Below are 19,983 nucleotides of genomic sequence, written 5' to 3'. Positions count from 1 at the left end.
GCTATAAGTTTACTTAATATTCTATAATAATTTATAATCAAGGCTGTGTTTAGTTCGCAAAAGTGGCACAGTTAAAGTTGGAAAGATTTTTTTATGAAATACGTATTTTCTTCTGTGTGTAATTAACTAAAAAAATTTTATTTTATTCTATTCCCAAAATTATTCATTAAATTAACAACTCGAATAAAAAAAGACATATGGAAATATTTCTGATTATTACATCAATTCTAATTAAATCATAATTATGGTAATATATGATGAGCGTGAGATATCTATAATAACATTTCCAATTACATAATCTTTAATTTGTATTTGTGAGGGGCGGGATTAGAGTATTAATATATAATGTCACACACACACACACACACATCAACGTAATTAGTTGTTATTGAGTCATCGAATGGAAATGACATTTATGGCTTGGCGCGATAAATCGCGACATCAAGCGCACCTGTGAAAATGTTATCGATCACGTTTTGCGGAACACGTGTCGTACATCACGTAAGAAGGTAACTCTCCAAGAGCATAAGAACCTTAACAGGTGATATACCACGTTGATCACGATTAACTATCGTTTCCTCGTCGCTAACAGCAAGGATGGAACATTGCCCTCGTTGTCGTTGTCGCCGTCGTCTTCGCCGTCATCGTTGTCGTCGTTCTCATCGTCGTCGCCGTTGTCGTCAACGGCGTCCCGCCCTCTTGAACGGGGGGCAGAAATCCACACGTGAGTGTAAATACAACCGCTGTCTCGAACCGTCTCGCTACAAGACGAGGAAGAGAATTCTACCCAAAGGTGGCGACCATGGTAATGGTATTAAGGTGCACAATCAACGGGACCGACCTGCAAATTGAATAACGGTGCGCTGTTGGTTGATATGTATCGCATTCTCAGCCGAACCCGATTGCACTCTCGTCCACGGTTGCAACACAACTCCCGCGTCTGTCTCTCTTTCTCTCATCGCTGTGCGCGCACGCACACACGTGTGTATACATGTACGTACAACACATACATTCACGCGCGCAGCTCTTTTTCTCCCTATCGGTTCACACCAACTAAAGATACTTTCCTTTACAATCCAGTCGCTCGCGCCTTATTCTCCTTGTACGGAGACGTGGTACGGAATACCTACGTGACACCGAAACTGATTCGCTACAACTTTACTGGCCGCCTCCGCTCCTCCAGCTACCTCTCCTCTCCTCCTTCATCGCCGAGCTGTCGGATTGCCGGTTGGGCTCTCCGTCTTACCGCTGCCTCGACTGCCAACCAGTCAGCGCGGCGCTACCCTGCTCCCGTAATCGGATTCCCAAGATTTTCCCAACTTTTCCTTAAATCGCGCACCACCCTCTTTTTCCCGGTTCTTGCTCCTCTTTCTCTCGACCGCGCGCGTCGCGCGCGCGTGTTGCCTCGAGGAAAGCAGGCTCCCGCTCGAGGAACAATCGGCCGGCGAATGAGAGACGGCTCCTCCGCCGTTGATTCTTTCTCCTCAGACGTTCCTCCGATCGCGTTATTTCGTTGCGAAGGATCGCTCGAGAGACTTAAGAAGCTCAATTGCGCTTTTATCGTAGACTATCTAGGATCGTGCTTGAACGTGAGTCGGAAACAGCCGGCCCGGCTTTTAAAGTACTCGGTTACATTGACTACCATACACCTATAAGATCTCTTCGAGTAATGCGATATAATTGAACGAAGTAAGTTTCGAGGAAGCTCTTTATTCAATGAAAGTTCTAACAAATTTGTAAATCACGCTATTTTAGACGCAACAAAAGTCTGTATAACACTCCAGATATTTGCATTTTCCTTTTTTTTTTTAATATTCTCTCTTACCATATATATTATATTTTCTTTTAACTTCTTTTGTCAACTTTACTACTTAAATTTCTAGAAGCATTATAATTTATATTGTATTTTACTTATTCATACCATTCATTAGCATTTGCATTATATAATGTCTTCAATTTCTTGTTAACTATAGACGCTAATTAACAATAAATAATTCTCCGTAATATATAAAATGTTTTTGTTAGCGCATTTTCATTACGCGTACTTTTATTGACACAAACAATATTAATAACAATTATAAACTTGATTCTACTGATAATCGTATATGATAAAATAACTTCAATCGCGTGTAATAGTCAAATTACGAAATTGATATTATACGTATATTTGGACAAATTGCTATTAATTAGGCTGTTGACAAAATGGCTGGTGAAATCTTTTAAGCGATAAAATATTTCGGTATGTATTCGTAAATCAGTCGTTAATCATCACATCTTTCTTAAATTACCACGTAATCTGTTTTCATTATTAATCGAACTGCAAACTGCAAGCTCAATTTAGATTGGTTAATAATTGGGTACTTTGCTTATTACAGCGTGCTGGATTACTCGAGAATTAATAATACTCAACACGCGCGCTGGTCAAAGCGTGCTCACGATTATGGAAGCTTTTCCTTTCATCATTTTAGGACTAAATTTGCTTTGTTTTACGCCAAGAACGTTTATGTAGCTAGAAACAAGCACCTTTTCTCGCTTCCTATAAACGTTGTTATTATTTCATAAACTCTACTAACTGTTATTCTATTGTTGTGTAATAAATAAAAAAATATTAAATAGAGGTATAAAGATCTAAGCGAAATTATTATTTCGTAATTTAAAGTTTATAAAATAATTTATTTTAACGTGCATAGAATTGAAAAGTTTTTGAATGTCTAAAAAGCTGAAAAACGACGGCTCCTTTGAAGAGATACAAATATATTTATAAGTAGTTGAAATTTTTTGCAAGCATAAAGTTGCAAAGTGCTATCAAAGCGTAAGGCAAAAAACCGCGATCGAGAGCGAGGGTCCTGCGATCCTGCGGCCGCATTAATTGAAACGTTCGAGGCTTTTGAGCACCCGACTCTCATTGCCACGCCGCGCCGGCGAACATGGCGAGCGAGGGCGCGAAAGAAAAAGGGCAAGAACGAGAAAACGCCGTCGCAAAAAAAGGAAGTATGACCGTTATACGCGGTACGCGCGGAATTGGATTTTTTACTAATTAAAATTTCAAACTTGACACCTGAATGTGCCGTCTTTAATGAGACGGCGTCTGGGGTGGGTTTTTCTCATTATTCTCACGGGTGCCGGAGTTACAAAGCAAGATTATATACACTACGAGGGGGGGGGGGGAAATTAGAAAAAATAGAAGAGTCTGATATGTAGGGTGGATACGTAAAAGCGAGCACACGTGGCAAGAAGCTAACTGTAAACTCCATCTCATTTTCGCGAAATTTCTTTAAATTTTATTACGGGAAGATATTTGAGTGAGAAAATAAAAAGTCGACAAATTACGTCGACCTTCGACGGGGTTAGTTCTCGTGGTCCACACGTACCTACCCGTCGTGTGGTTATTATCGAACGCGGACGACGTACACGTGTGCCGTTACTCGTTCGCCGAACGTAATATGCGCGTACGCGTATCTCTCGTCCTCCTTTTGCTAACATTGTGTATGTTAATTAATGTTTGCATTACGCGGCGTCTACAGGTAATTAACTACTCGGCGCTCGTCGTTAGATTTTCCGTCTTATTAGCTCCGATACCGAACGGCACCGGGCTCGTCTCTGCCTCCGCGACTCGTCGTCTCTCATCTTTCGCGTCTCTCACTCGCGAATGTCCCCTAATGACTCCCTATCTCTTTTACGACGTAGTTAAGCTCGCGTAGCTCGAGCGCGAGCGCATCGTTACGCGATGCCGCGGAACAGCCGCTGTGCGCTAATGGTTATTGAACTTTTCCCTCGTCGCGATACGAGAGACAAGATCGGGCCGCGGAGATCGTAACGCGGTTTACCATGTGTGATATAATCGACGTTCGTTCTCCGCGCGCTCTTAATGAATTTGTAAGGTAATGGAAATTTGCGGTGTAAACTTAAACATGATTTTTCACGAAGCAAGTGGAAGATTTATTGACATTGTTTCCGATCTCTTTTTTTTTCTGAACGTGCCACGGTTTTTTTTCCGAACTATATTAAAAGACTATTTATAATGAAATATTATTGTGACGCGAAACCATTTGATTAAAGATACAATATAATTCTATTTTTGGAAGTTACATTTTCGTACATGTAGTACAAATAATAGCATTCTATATCGCACGAAAAACAACGATTTGCTAATACGAATAATTCGTTAAAAAATATTTTGGACATTTGATTAAAGATTTTACTATTTTGCGGCTTTCTCGCACCAGTCCGTTTTATTCTTTCGACAGAAGCGTTTGTTTTATTTTTATTCTTTTAATTAACATGTCAGCTCGAATAGAACGAGTTAAATGATTGACGTATCGGCATGACTGAATTACAACTCAACGCTTAACAGAACTGAATGAACAGTATGTAACAAATGCACAATAGGGGAGCACGCGTGTCGCCCATTGCCTGTCGGCGCTTTGTGTCGTAGTTTGATGATACTGGTGTCACACTGATCATCGCGAATTGCCTTTGTTGATGCGATACCTGTACCTACTCACCCCGTGCCATTAATTCGCGCTTTACAATAGAAATGACCGTTTTAAAATACTTCGTCTCCGCCGTTTCCAGTACACTAGAATGTACTAATCAACGCCTGTGTAAAAGCTATACGGGTAAATATAGGTGACAGTATGAGAAAAATAAAACGTTATTTACACATTAAAGGAGAAATTTCATGTCAAGGTGGTTAAATTATTGAATTCGGTATTAAAAGCATTCGTGCATTATCGTGCTCTGCTTTTTTAAGATACGGAGCACTGTATATCAGCAAGGAAGACTCGGTATCCTGAATTATGCGTGTCTTCTTCCCTCTGTATAAAAATTTGTAGGAGGATCGCGGTTTATCGGCCAGAAAAGGCATTTTAGCAATTCAAATCTTGTCCCTTTGCTCTTTGCGCCGCCTCTGTGCCACTCGTAATTCAACCATATACCGACAGTCGAGTGAAAACCAACCGTAGCGGATGAGACGATTCAGTAGCCGCAAGCCACAGAGATTGCTCAAAGGGTCGGCCTTTGAAAATAAATGAAATATACCCACTTCCAGATGTGACGAGGGTCTAGCGTTACTTCAGTGATTACGGCCGGAAATGAGCGGACTTGTACGCCTAATACTCGGTATGCCTCGAGGCTTATTTCCGCAACAACTCGCGCCACAACAACGAAAAGGCTCCGTGCTCGCCACTCAATCAGATTTCTGAGGCCCAAACCTAAATTAAAATTGTCTTTTATTTTTTTCGTCCACTTCCCTCGAGGCCTACGAAATTGCATAGTTTAGATAACTACGTGATTCAGTTTGTGAACACTGAAATACGGTAATGAGATATCAAGAAGAAATATATTTAAAAAATTCTTAGCGTTTTTTTTTTTTAAGCAATAGAAAGTCAAAAATATCAGGAAGAACAAAAGTATAAAAAATACTGAAGATATAAATTAAATTATGTAGGTTAAAATTAATAAATCGTTCATACATTTCCAATTAGAAAAATTTCTCAATTGTTCAAAATTAGCAGCACTGTTTTTGTAGTGTCTTTCATGAGTATTTACTAGCGCATCAAAAAACATCGTATAATCTCAGTTTGCTTTTGTGTTAAACGCGATAACAAAACCAGTTTTTACATTTCATGTGAGAGAATTGAAATAAAGAATAGAAAGAATAGAAAAGAATAGAACAAAGAATAGAAAAATGGAAACAGAAGGGGCGTAAATTATATATTTCCAAGCACTGCGTTTTGTTGTGCATGGTATATCGACAACAATATAAAAATTGTCCCGAGCGTTCAATGACGATATTAACAATCACGTATTAAGCATTATGTATATGTATTATAGACATCATAAATTTCACGAAAGCAAAAAATTAAAAGTTTTCGAAAAGCGAGTATAACATTTAATGCAAACAGGTAGCAATAATTTTATTTTTATTACTATGTTAAGAATGATGTTATTGCTAGTTTTTTATAAACTCACGTGATGCACAGGACAGTTGAAAGAAATACGTTTTCCGTCTTTTTCAAAAACAGAAAGGTATATTAACAGCATAAAGATGCATCATGTTTCTATATTTGAGACGTAGCTTTTATCTCATATTAATATCACAGTACAAGCGGTCGTACGATGTCGGAAATGTCGTCGACAAGGAGCTTTTAATGTTGGAAGTCTCGTATGTTGGCAAAACGCGTATCGGATAGGAAGGGGAGGCGGACCCAGGGGTGTCTCACGAAGATCGAAAAGAGGACGACGGAATTTTTCGGAAGTCCGTGGCGCGAACAGCGAGAAACGACGCCGTGCGTTAAAGTGACAATAGCGGTATTTTTTTTTTCAGGGCCGCTTTCGTGCATTTAACAATGCTACAATTCATTCGTGCACGCATACACCGTTCTCCGTCCTCCTCGTTTCTCGCCGTCGCTGCCGCCGTTCTTTCTGTCCACCGTCAACCCCTTCTATTGGCGTTTCTTTTTTCGCTTTCGTCAGGTCTCCGTTCCTCTCGATCCTTCCACTGCCTTCCAGTCGTTTCCACTCGAACGTCGAGGCACCTTTTCGCACCCTTTTTACCTCTCTCCGCAACATATCCATCCACCGACAACAAGCGTCGTCGTCTACCCCCGTCGTACGTCCTCGGAGCCACCGACAGTCGGCACAATGCAATGCATTTTTGTGATTAAAATTTAGTAGACGCCGGGCTGTGTTTCGAAGTGTGCGTACGTGTGTATTTGCTCGGGCATGGGCGGAGAATTCCCGCAGGATATCAGGGCGTCGAGACCTTCGGCGAAACTCTTCTGGATAAATTCGTCTGCCGCGTCCCCGCGAGAGATTTGAGGATAATTTTTACAAATGAAATTGCGTACCTTCCATCAGTGGTTTTATAACAAATTTGATTTTTTTTAATGGAAATTCTAATTATTATTAACTGTGAATGAAAATCATGAGGATTTATTTTTATTTGGTAGCGTATACATATATATAGTATTACGCTTTGCAAATTACTCTCTACAATTTTATGAGATATTGCGAACGTCAATAAATATTATACGTAAAATGTCGTCAAGATATCTTAATATTTTCGAGAAAGGCAGACACGATTGTAAACAGCCGGCGAAAAAAGCGTCCCCTCGCAATCCGTGCTTGCGGGAACGAGCATTTCGAGCGACGCACACGCATCACTTCTCACACAATCTCCATTTAGAAGAACTCTCGCCGCCTCCAATGGCACCAGCCTTTGCTCTTAGCCGCCGTTAACTTCCGGGTTCCGTAAACATTCCATGGTCCTTCTACGGTCAAAATAAAAGTTGAGAGAGGAGAGGAAAGGCACATGGAGCTTTACCGCGAGACGTGCTTCGCCGTGGCGGAAGACGGGGCCCGATGTTGACGGCGACGACCACCGGTAAGGAGGATGAAAGTCCGAAAAGGAGTGAGACGCAGAGAAAAGACGACGGGAGGGATTGTGGAGTGTAGAAGGCTGGTTGGGCAAGCGGAGATTAAGGCGGCAGCTCTTAAGCCTGACGCCGAAATCCTGACGTCGAGGCTTTCGTCGAGTCTTGAAAAGGGACGAAATACCAACCATCCACTACGCCATACTACTCGTGGACTAGTCTGCTGCGCATTACTCGCCGACCTCTTGCCTCTTAGCACTCTATCCTCTCCGTTATTCCGTTTTCCTCTTTGCTCTCGCCTCACTGCGGTACCGAAAACTACGTGGAATGCTTGCCTTATCGAATCTAACACAGCCTCATCCTAAGAAAAACTCCCACACATTTGCATTAAGATTTATTTATATTATTTTGTATACCGTTCATTTCGAAACGAGAAAACTTTGTTTATATGATCTCTCTTTACGATTTTCTCACTTGATATACTTTTCATCTATATTTACAATTGCAATTGCGAGCAATATGCTGTGAAGTATTATCGGAATTCTTGATTTTATTATATAGTATTAACTAATTTTTTACATATAATTATAATTGCTCAATAATTACAGTCACATTTAATCGAACGAATCGAGTGGTTGCCGATTTGATGAAATGTTATTTTCCGTAGTGCCATTAGCGCATTTATAAATTGCTATATACATATATGTATACATTGAGAAGCCATATTTGCATATGCATTTGTGAGCCGTTTTATATTATATTTTATTATTATATATTATATATATTTTTATATTATATATATATATATAATATAAAACGGCTCACAAATGCATATGCAATTAAATATGGCTTCTCAATGTATACATATATGTATATAGCAATTTATAAATGCGCTAATGGCACTACGGAAAATAACATTTCATCAAATCGGCAACTACTCGATTCGTTCGATTAAGTGTGACTGTAATTATTGATCAATTATAATTATATGTAAAAAATTAGTTAATACACATATAAACACACACACACACACACACACACAATATAAACTACATCTATCATTAGAAATAAGCAGAAAAATATGAAAAGAAGGAATATGAGAGGAACGTGCATTAATAGTGTACGAGGTAATAGTCTCTCAGGATTGACAAGCGACACGTTTTTAACGAGGAAGTCTATCTCACCCGACGCGTTGCTTTTAAACCATACCCGATCGAGAACAATGAGTACGTGATTTCGCTCTTCGCTATCAACCGAGGCTCTCGATCGAGCGTGAGTCCGGAGAATGTCTGGCGCGAGAAGATCGTGATTGCCGCCCCACCCGGCTTTTCGCGGATTACATTTCGTCGATGGTGGGCCGACGCGCGTCGGTGGGACGCGAAAGCGAGTAAATGAAGTATATGTAAATAATGAGGGTGAGGAAACGAATACCGCCGGGTGCTGCTCGGCCTCCGCTAATGGCAGGTGCAATGCCCGTTGGAGGGGCCACCCGAAAATAATTCCGTCCTCTATCGCGCCGGGAGAAGGCAGTGGAGTGCTCCACGGGCCGCCCAATTATCGTAAAACCGCCGTCTACTTCGCGCCTCGGAGTTTCAAGCGGGCGAGAAGCGTCGTTCGTATATGCGAAATCGATATGCGCCTCTACGAGAGATGGTTCATTTCCGGCGAATGCTCACGGATGCCGCATTCTGCCACCAGAAAACAGCGCAATGGAATGACCATCACGCTGCATGATGGGGGCGTTTTATTTACATGAGGGCTTTTATTTATCGAATACCTTGCGCTCGAAAATCTTTGACGAACGTTAAAAGCGCGGTACACTTCCGAGTATAATTTTTATCAGGAAATATACTATTATACGATCATTGTTACACGACATTTCGTCTGCAATCACATTAGTAACCGTTGATGAGAATTTTTTCGAATCAGTGAGCGAAAAGCGTGCTTGTGACATGATAAAAAAATGAGATGTAAAAGAGCACAAAGAGACAGAATACCGCGAAAGAAAAAAGAAGACGGTGAATCATCGAGAAATGGAGAGGAGTATATAGAGAAAGAGAAAGAAAACTGGAGGTATAGGTGGATAAATAGACCGATATAAAAGGAAGGAGAAGTAAAGAGAGTAAAGCTCGTCTTGCAGTACGCGGTTAAACTCGAGCACGTCGATAGGACGAGGGGGGAGCTTCTTGACTTTTCAATTTTCTTCCGCTCTTCTATCTCATCTCGACCGCTTCCTCCCTCCCTCTACTTCCTTCTCCTCCTCTCCTCTTCACTACCCTCGCTCCTTCTCATCCCGTAACCTCGTCGAAGCGATCGCGGGCGAGTCAATAGGGATTGCCTTCGCCCGGAGTAAAATAATTTTCCGGAAAGTTGTGCCGCGCGCTCGGCAATGTTAACACTCTGAAAGTGGGTTTGCCTACTTCAAAGGAAATATGAGAACTGACGGACGCGCTTGATTTTTCGATCCGTTCCCTCTCACATCTTAATGACTAACGGTTTTCGCGGGCTTTATCCTCTTGAACGAAAGCGGATCACGCGCGCATCGCTGACCACTTTGAATTCCGACGGTGCAGGCGAGGAAAGAAAGAAAGAAAGAAAGAAGGGACGCGCCGATACAAAAGTTAACCGAAGGAATCGCCAACTCCGCCGCGAGCGGAAGCGAACGATAGATAAATAGGGCACAAGTATATTTTATTCTCCCGAGTTCGCTTTCGATCCCCTTTTCGGAGCGCGATTCCGATTTTCCGTGATCCATCCGCAAAACGGAGTCTCGGAAAAGTGCAACGAAGAATTCAAAACGTTATCGACCGTCAAACTTTGAGCAGTTTACTCGTCAATTCAACGTAATCCTTTCTGCAAGTGAGATAATATTTCACGCGGAAAAGTCCGTTTCTGCGTTGCTGATCGCGCTACAAAAGCGCAGCAGTCATTCCCACCCGTAATACAGAAACCGCGCGCGTACGATATTCCGCGGAAAATTTTAGCACGGAAATATGCGATAGCAGTCACGATGCTTTACGGGGTGCATTGCGTAAATGTTCGTCCGGGACGCATTAGCATTTTTTTTTCTTTTTTTTTTTTTTTCTCCACGATCTTTTTCATTCCCGCTTTACCCGGCGGTTAATGAAGATCCATTTTAACAAAAACTTGACGGACGATAAGGTATACGTACCGCATGTATGTCGTAATAATGTAACGGCGTCGTTTGTCATGCCGAAACTGTCTTTATTATCCGTAAAATTCTCTCGGTCAAAGGTAACGGCAATTTCTCAAATAGCAATGTGTGTCGTGTAGTCTCACGGAAAATCTATGACGGGGGAGGAGACGAAACATAATTACAGTGCGCGCCTTGTTATCGAGCTGCTGAGGGGGCGGTTGTCGTTGGGCTGTTAGGATGTCCGTCCAAAGCGTCGACTCGAACCAGGTAGCTAATGTTGTATACCGCTATCTCGTTAGAATGAAATGGTTTCTGCCGGATAGAACGGGTGGCGCGCGCGATAGAATGGTAGCGCAGAAAATTAACTTTTACCTTGGTGCGGGTACTTAGCTCGCGCGCAGAAAAACCTGGTGCGCCAACTGTTTTTGCTATTTACAGAAGAAATCTTATTGTCCCTTGTAAAACCCGGCTAATCGCTGAAACCCGGCGTGCTCGTTAAAAATAGCGCGCGACACCAGTGCAATTATGTTTCCCGCGGTAATTCTCTATTATGCAATTATATACAAGACACCGGAAATACATCTTTTCTAAAGAATTGAGAAATTCGGATGCGCGCGTTGAAAGATCACAGAGTAGTCAAAAGGAATGCTCTCGTTGCGTGTTTTATATTTTGCTAAACACTCGTTCGGCTTGTCTTTTTTTTTTACATTGAAAGTGGATTGCACGACGCCGAAACTTTGTAATCATATATTTAATATATTTTTATTTGATATTTATTATGGATTTTTATGACAAATATGGACTATTTCTTAACCGTTTGCGATAAAAAAAGATTTGTCGTAATAAGAAACGAGTTTCAAGCTTCAGGCTGTTTTAAATTATTTTTCGAGCACAAATAACATAAACGATCGCGAAGGTTTTTGATGAAACATCAAAACAGAGCGAGATAGGAGTCTTGCCGACCGCGAGGACATTCCTGCAGCATTTCGCCAAGCAGCTTGGCAAAATGAACGCTTTAATCACTCCTCAATTATCCGTTCATGGATGAAATTTTAATTTACGACACGATGAAGTTCCAAAGAGTCGTGCCCGCGCGTGCAAAATTCGTTCGCTTTATGCGCCCTCAATTTGAAAGTTTCAGTTTGACCGTTAAGCTCGGTGGGAAATAACGGGGGGGGGGGCAAACGGCAGAAAAGAAGGAAGAGGAGGTGGAAGGAAGAGGTTGGAACTGCGGAGGAAAGTGTTGGAAACGGCGGGGGGGGAGCACATCGTATTAAATCGGAAGATTGGAATTCTAATTAATACTCGCGGATTATCGATAAAGGGGCGAAGGAAACGGGCACACGAAGGGGGCGGGAAGAGGGACGGGTGCCGGAACGATGACTCGTTCCGTTCGTTTCATTCTTCGCGCGTCTTCGACACTCGCCTTAATGTCTTCTCTAACTCGTCCCGAGGTAGGACCCCTCCGTCGGAATAGATTATATCGTAATGAAAATCTTGACGTTTGACGTTCTGCAATTGATGACTCCATTCTCCCATCGATTCATTGAATATCTGTGGCGTTACCGATGCGTATTACGTGTCACGTGTGTGTTTACTACAGATTTGATCGGAGTAAAATGGGTTTTAAGCTGATTGATTATTTGCGAGAGCATTGAAGAAAATACCGGAAATGATTCGTATGTTTATAGCTACACAAATTCAACTTCTTTTATATGATCGATTTATTAGATAGATATTTTGTAATAAAAATGTACTAGAGATTTTCTTTAATAATTTATTATGTTATTGCCAACGAACGTAATTGTTTGGTGTACAACACATCTTATATTCCATTACATTGCACGCAGAAAAGATCCTCTTTATTTCGCCATGTCACCGTCGGGGAATTAAACGCATCCCGCACTTTGTCGCGAAGCTGCGTAAAGCCTGTCAGCGCCTTTCGCGAAATTGGAGCGGGCGCGCGCGCGGAAGATGAACTGCTTTTTCGCGTCAGGCATAATTCCCACGTAATTCACTCACAGCCGCGAAGGGAATATTTACAAATGGGATTTAAATCCGGGGGAGACGACCGCGCTGGTAGCCGCGGAATATCGTTTGCCGGCACCTAGCGGAGAGACGACAGCGCGCGGCGACGGCAGCAGCGGAGGCAGACGATAGATGGAGGCCGCTTAAAGTGTAAATAGGAGGCGATTCGTGCCAGACAAAGCGTTCCCGTTTCACGATCCTCCTCCTGCACCCACTATCCCCTCCGCTTCCTTCTCGCGGCCATAAAAGGGAAGGACGTACACGTCCTCTCACGGTTACTACGAGCCGAGAGAGTCGAATCGGAAAGCGACGGAAGTGGAATCCTGAAATATTAATGTGACACCAACCTTCGTCGTACGCCGATCCTTATCCTCGGCTTTCTCTTACTTCCCGTTGTCCGCTTCTCCTTTTCTTCTGGACCGTACGTCCTCTCCTAGACGTTTGACTTTCTTTTCCCTTTACATCCGCCCGTGCGCTTACCTTGTTGAATCATACACCATTGCGCCGGCTTGGCTCGATTCGGGAAAACAGGCTGTATGTGTGTACACACATTTTTTATGCGCGAGAAAACATCTCGAGAATATCAGTTTGCTTGATAAGAAATGCTATCGATTTTTAATGCAATATTATCAACATTGACATAAAAATATGTTATTTTCAGAGTCTTTCCTTACAGTACTTTATAAATTTTCGTCATTTTAAGTTGCGCATATGTTACGCAAAATATGCAAGTAATATCTGCCAAAAGAGAGCATATATGTGTCTAATTAATCTAATATACTTATAATATTAAATGAAATTATTTAATAATAAATAAAATTTTAGTATAGTAAATAAAATTATAATTAAAAAATCAGTAATAAGAACAAAATCGGTTTGAACATATTACGATTGCGATAATGTAGATCCAAGTGTATTGAAAAACTATACGTGCAACGTGATTATCCCATTTACTCAGATAACATATTTATCATTCGTTATTATTTGCAACATGTGGGAAAATCCCATATGCTTTTGTCAGCCTTCATTAATAAAGGACTCAATAATTAATCTAATTCGTTCCATATTTCCAACGTGAATTGATCTTATGACGGTTGCGTTCAAAATTGTATGTACAGTCATTTATTAATTTATCAACTAATGGGAAAATTTTAACGCATTTTATACAAATTTACTTAATCACACGCAAGTGATTTTTGACACTGCAATATAACAAGAAAAATGTATTTATTATTCAGCGATTTGATTTTCGATATAATGATCTTTTAATTAAACAGTACGAGACCGATAATTTTTTACAACTATCGTTGCGGCATCTTTTTTACGTTACACGTAAAATAATGGACATGTTTATGTGCACAAATTTTACATATATTGCGTTTATTATATTATTTGCGGCAACTTCTAATCATTTCGATTCGTTGCATGTTACAGGAGGGTGAGAGGGGGTATTTGGAAGGGCTCGCTTCAAGATATGCAGATCTCTTCAGGACACATTACGGGGATGTCCTTGAGCCGCTCGAGGAGCTACGCCGGCGAGAAACAAACTCTTCCGCCCGAATCCCCAACACTCAGCTCACCACCAGTCATTCACAGCCCATTTACGTGCCCGGAAAATACTCGGTGAGCAAATCCCTCATATTCGCTTTTATTTGCCCCTTCCCGGGCGTCGATTCTCTCCTTTTATTGCTTCCGCGAGCGGCATAATGCGGTTATAGGGTGACATATAGTAGCTTGTCTATCGCCGCGATTTCTTCTTATTACTCTACTCCCCTGACACTTCGCCAAATTGCTTTCGAAGGGACAGAACTCGCGAGAAGAACGCGTCCAGTTGATTCAATACGAGCATTTGTCTCTCTGTTCGACGGACGGAGACAATTTTGTCACAGAGAAAATAGGCAATCGCGTATATATCGAGCAATCAATGAAATAAACGTATTCATAAGGTTAAAATTACCGTTTCAACAATATTCGCGACGAGATATATAAGTATGTGTCTGACAAGAGTAATTCGATCGGTAATAAGTAATTGGTAATAAATAAAAATCCTCGTATTGAGATAGAAAGTTTATTATTATACGAATTGTAATTGCGTAGGTTTAATATATTTTTTTAAATATGCTGATTATAATATCTCTTTAATTAATATCTCTATGTTTTATATACATGAACGAATATGTTTAGCAAAAGAGAAATTTAATGAGAGATTCTTCATTGAAGTTTCAACACTTTGCGTTTGTGGATTCGTGGCTTCTCCATGAGTAACTTCCTAAAGTGCTTTAAGGCGATTAACCATGTAGACTCTATCGATTCCAGTTTAAATCGGTTATTGTTCGTTACTCAGTCTTTCTCCTCGCGGCTAATCGAGTTTTCAAACGTGAGCAATTGATTGACTATTAAGGTCAGCCTGCTTCGAAGATCGATGATATGTCGATTTGGAAAACTTAATATAAAAATCACTCTCTCCGGAGTATTTTGATTAAACGCGAAAACGATTGCTCGATTCTTTCACTTAAACAGTCGAGTCTCGTTTAATAATTTTCTTTCTCGATTTCTATGCGTTATGCCTTATGTTATTAAAATTTTGTGTTTCCTTAATTATATACAACAGAACAATAATCTCGCGAATATTTAAAATAGAAAAAGTTAACCTTGTTTGCAAAAATGAATACATTGTCAATTTTTAACTTGTATAATCGCAGTTCTATAAAAAAAAGAGGAAAATATTTTCAGAGAATTTATTTGTTGTTTTTAATAACACGATTATATTGATCTTCACGTCCAATTAAGCCATCTCTTTTTTCACAAAATTCACAACAAGTTTTATGTAACGAGTCCTTAATACCGTGCCCGTGTCTCCTCCCATTTATAACGTAAGTGGTAGCCAGTACTGCTTCGCAAGCAAAACCTATACCGTCCCGTATAGATAGAGCAGGAAAAGAGCGAACGATCTCCATTTTTGCGCAGCCCTCGAGCTGCCTCAGCGACAAGGAGGAGGACGAAATCTATGGCTTCGGATACGGGGTCTTCAGCAGGCAGATGCTCCAACATCGACAGCAGAAGCTCGCGCTCGCCACACAAAACACGACCACCGCCGTGACACCGGGTGGACCTCAGGCAACCTACCAAAGGTAAGAAGTCTGTGTAGTGTGTGTGTTGTGTGTATGTGTTTTATATACATATTTCAACGACTTGTTTGTAAATATGGTCTGGTTCTCAAGTAAACGGTAATATGCATTTTATGTTAAAACTGAAAACCTGTACCTGCACATTAAGGTGTAGAATGTAAACTGTAGACCAAACATGAATAAACACAATTGCAGGAACAATAACGCAATGATTAGAAGCGTGTCTCAGTATAATAAATTAAAGTTAATTATAGAATAAACTAACATTCTAAATTTCTAAAAAAATATGAAAATTGTATATTTGATTCATTATTTAAATGATTCTACTTATTCTAATATTATATTATTGCATATTAATTATTTATTCTACATATATTATTTAGTTTCTAAATATTACACAGTGTTTTATATTTAGTTTTAATTAAATTGTAAATAAATGAGAGATGTACGACTACTGCAAAACTGCAAAACTGCAATTGCTGCTACTTTACTTGAACGCTAGACTTGTTACGGTAAGAGAAAACCAGCGCGGCGCAATCGATCACTCGCTCAAATCGCGATCAGTAACGTCCGACATCGAACACATTCGTCGAATACAGCAAATCCGAGAAAGCTCGAAACAAGACGATTTTCACATTTAACTGGATTCAATCTGGACAGTCAGATAACGAGCGCGCGCGCGCGCGTGTGTGTGTGCAGTACTAGGGAATAATCAAATATTGATGTTAATGGTTTATCCAGTTCGATATTTTGAGCGTGCCGATTAAATTAATCTATTTTGAAATGAATGCAAAATGATTATCGCGAATGTATCCTCGAATTTCCATGTTCATGAAGCGCTGGTATTTTTGCGGTGCGCTCGATATTCGTTTTGTAGGAAGAAATATGACATATACGAATATATCAGATTCAAACCACGGTCGATTTGAAATTGGGCTGTCAACGCAAAATAAATATTTCGCTCTTGAGTTGCTATTCTCTTAATTCTGCGCGTTTTTAATTTTAAATCTTCCATTGTTAAGAGTTTTAACCTTAAACCTTTTTGTATCAATTTACCATTATTTTAATTTTTGGCAGAGATCTAAAGAGAAAACTTTAATTTTCCGACAATATCGAAAATTATACTTCATGGTATTTTGATTTTTATGCATCTCTGCACCGTACAAACGCTATACTCGGCTTCCCGGACCATTCGTACAACACGCCACGCGCGCCGTTCGCTGCCGCAGTCGCGCAGTCTGTTTATTATCCGTAATTGCCCATTGCTAACTGCTCTAACTGATCCGAAATACCATCTGCGTGCAGTCTCGTGCCGGCTGCTTGATATTTAATGGCTAATTAACCGGCGAACCGAGCCACTGCCACTGAGCGCGCTTGGCCCGACATGCCCGTGCACTTGCTCAACGCCGTGCCGTGCCGCATCGTTGCGAGGAGGAGAAACTGAAAGACGATGAGGGCGAAAAGGAGAGAAGGGCACCGAAACAAAAGAGAGAAATAGAGAGAGAGAACGCATATCGCATTATTAAATTCCATTATCGCGCCGTGGCCATCGACTGTTTTCGTGCACGCGCGAATAACCACGGCACCGAACTCATGAAATTGCTCTCTCCTCTCACTGCCGCGATAAGCACGCTCGTTTTTGCGAATGAGTACACCTCCACGGGCCGTATCCGCGTACTCCGGTACTGTGACTCGGTTCCATAATGACACAGCGCGAACTAATTCCACTGAACTCTCATGAGACAACCGCAAGTTGCTGCAAATCAAGCGGATCATGATAATGATATTTACGAAGCTGTTAAAAATAATTCTCGAGTTTATGTAGAAAAAAGGGCAGATGGTTCTTTTTACCAAGTTACAGTTTCTACTAATTTTTCAAATGCTAATTAAACGAAAGTCTTTTACACATAAAGTTTAAACATTTTGTGAAATTTAAATACCATACTGTATAGATATTGACACGCCAATTCATTATCGTCCAATCTAAAAGTAGTACTAATTTGCGGCGACCATAAAATTAATTGCTTGGAAATAACGATCGATTGGACGAAGTTTTTTGTGGATTTAATTGGTGTTCTGTCGCTGTAAATAACGGGAATCGAAAATAGCGTTCTTCAAGCGGCTCTTGTCTATTACTCTCTTAAATTAAAAGAATCGAAAGATACGAGCGTATAATAGTTATCATAATATAAAAAATAATGAAACCACAAAATAATCCCGGCTATAGAAATAAATCAAATTGATCGTAAAACGATTAAATTTGAAATCAGTAAAGAAAACTCGAGAAGTGCTTATTTAATATAATTATGTCTCTGTGTTATCGGTGTACGAGCAATTAAATCAACTGTCCAATTTTATATAGTACAATTTTATATAGTCAGTTAATTGCTTTCTTTATCACGTGACATTTTACAACATAGTTATCAAGGTAGTCATTGGCGTCAATGGGATGGAAATAACAATAATTGAACAACGATAATCAGCGAGAAGATAAACATATCAGAGAGAGTATAACATTATGTCTTTATTGCGTATCATTGAGAACTTATCTGCCTACACAAAAATTTCCGCTTCCCAAAGGACATTAGGCGGGAATTTTTAATGGGGTCATAAATTTCATCGCAACACTCGGCAAGTTAGTACAGTGAGCCCGCGAGCGCAGTTCTCTCTCCGTTACTCACATACGCAAAAATAATTACCGACTTCACGGTAATTTATCGCGGTGCTATAAAGCATGTACTACGTGGTATCGTAACAAGACAGGCTTGCAAAAACACTGAAACAGCCGACGGGGTACGCGTTGCCTTTCATGCTTAATGTTTCAACCGAGGACTTTCACGCGATAGACGTAACAATTTCTAATAAACTCACCGCGATAATGATATTCTCACCGTAATGGCGAATCGCACAATCAAACGAGTTGTCTATCTACGAATAAACTTACTGCATCTAGGACGTATTAATAAAATAAACATTTTTTTAAGTAATAAATTTCTGCAAAGTACTTAAAATAAATATACGATTAGTATCTATTGAAAAAAAAAATGAATATTGAGATAAAATATAATCTGATTGTTAGAAAAATTCCGAGGCAGAGAAGTATACTCTGCAACCGATCCTGCACGCAACCGCTTTTATCCGGTCTCTCGTGCGAGAGAATCCCGTCGTGACTGCTGTCGAAACGCGCGTCGAAGCGGCTAGACGATGATCGCGGAATTCATTAGCAACGCGTAGATGGATATCGCGTCCGATTGACGAATGGATCGCTTGCATTAATTATACGCGGTTGCGCACATGGCCGACGAACCGCCGGCCGTTTGTCACACGGTCGATGATGCGTTTAACGATCACTCGCCGATGATGCAACCGACTGGCCTGGCCGGCCAGTCACGTCTTTCCACCCGAGGTATTTGCCCGCGCGAATGCAACATCATTATCATAATGCAGTAGAAGACCAGTCAAGTTCTTTTTCGGACATGCGCGTCTTATTTCGTTTCCTGCGGGATTTATCTGCCAATTCGTGCGCATGAACCGTACGTCGTGATGATAGATATATTAAACCCTTTTTACTCAGGTCTTATTCTGATCGCATATTTATTCAAATCTTTTTTCACGAGACTGCTATATTTCTGTATGATTTATATGGCTCTTGATTTTTCTTTTACACTTGGTTCTCGGCTGAGAATTTTTATTATCTTTATCAAGCTGAACGCAGTGCTTTATGAAGCACAGATCGCTGTGTATATGTCGCTATATCACTTTAATGATAAGGCCCTCGAAATAATTTATATAATAGAATTCATTGGCTGCTTGACGACAGGCCAAACGGCTCAATCGCGTGTGCCCGGTCGTCGGAACATTCGCGTTATAAACAATCGCATGGGTCGTGGTCATAAATTAATAAACGGACAATAACGCGGTGAAGTAAAGCCTGACTGACGTGCTGACAGCCACGGCCGATGGTCGGTTTTGTCGTGTCGACGGCCAGGTAATCCTATCGACTCGTCGGCGTATACGTCGCGCCGCGTCGCATCGCGTTGCATCGCGTCGCGTCGCGTCGCCGGAATGCGCGTGCTCGATTATCCGCGCCGCGAAACTCTCGACCTCGCGCCCGTTATCCCGCGTGTAATCGCAGTTTTAGTCCTTTGCCATATTTCGGCGCTCTCGCATCCGGCTCGCCTGCGATTGTGTCGGGCCGCGTTCAGGCCGATCGATTTCCCCGCAGGACAAAACAGATTTTTTGATCCCCCGCGCGCTCCTCCACCCTCCTCAATCTGCCGGATGAAACTCCCGG

At 41.0% G+C, this 19,983-nt stretch overlaps 1 protein-coding gene across 4 annotated transcripts in view; it reads left to right on the top strand.

Moving 5' to 3' along the window:
• The window catches only part of LOC139823356 (uncharacterized), a 298,137-nt gene that overhangs the window by 207,172 nt on the left and 70,982 nt on the right, over positions 1-19,983 (top strand). For all 4 annotated transcript variants that reach the window (XM_071795806.1, XM_071795808.1, XM_071795807.1 and 1 more), the window contains exons 2-3: positions 13,996-14,184; positions 15,529-15,692. In XM_071795806.1, coding sequence (XP_071651907.1) covers positions 13,996-14,184; positions 15,529-15,692 — 353 coding nt within the window. The remainder of the gene's footprint in view (positions 1-13,995; positions 14,185-15,528; positions 15,693-19,983) is intronic.

The sequence above is a fragment of the Temnothorax longispinosus genome, chromosome 12 (assembly GCF_030848805.1).
Source record: "Temnothorax longispinosus isolate EJ_2023e chromosome 12, Tlon_JGU_v1, whole genome shotgun sequence".
In the NCBI taxonomy this organism is placed as follows: domain Eukaryota; kingdom Metazoa; phylum Arthropoda; class Insecta; order Hymenoptera; family Formicidae; genus Temnothorax; species Temnothorax longispinosus.
This window is presented reverse-complemented; position numbering and strand designations above follow the sequence as displayed.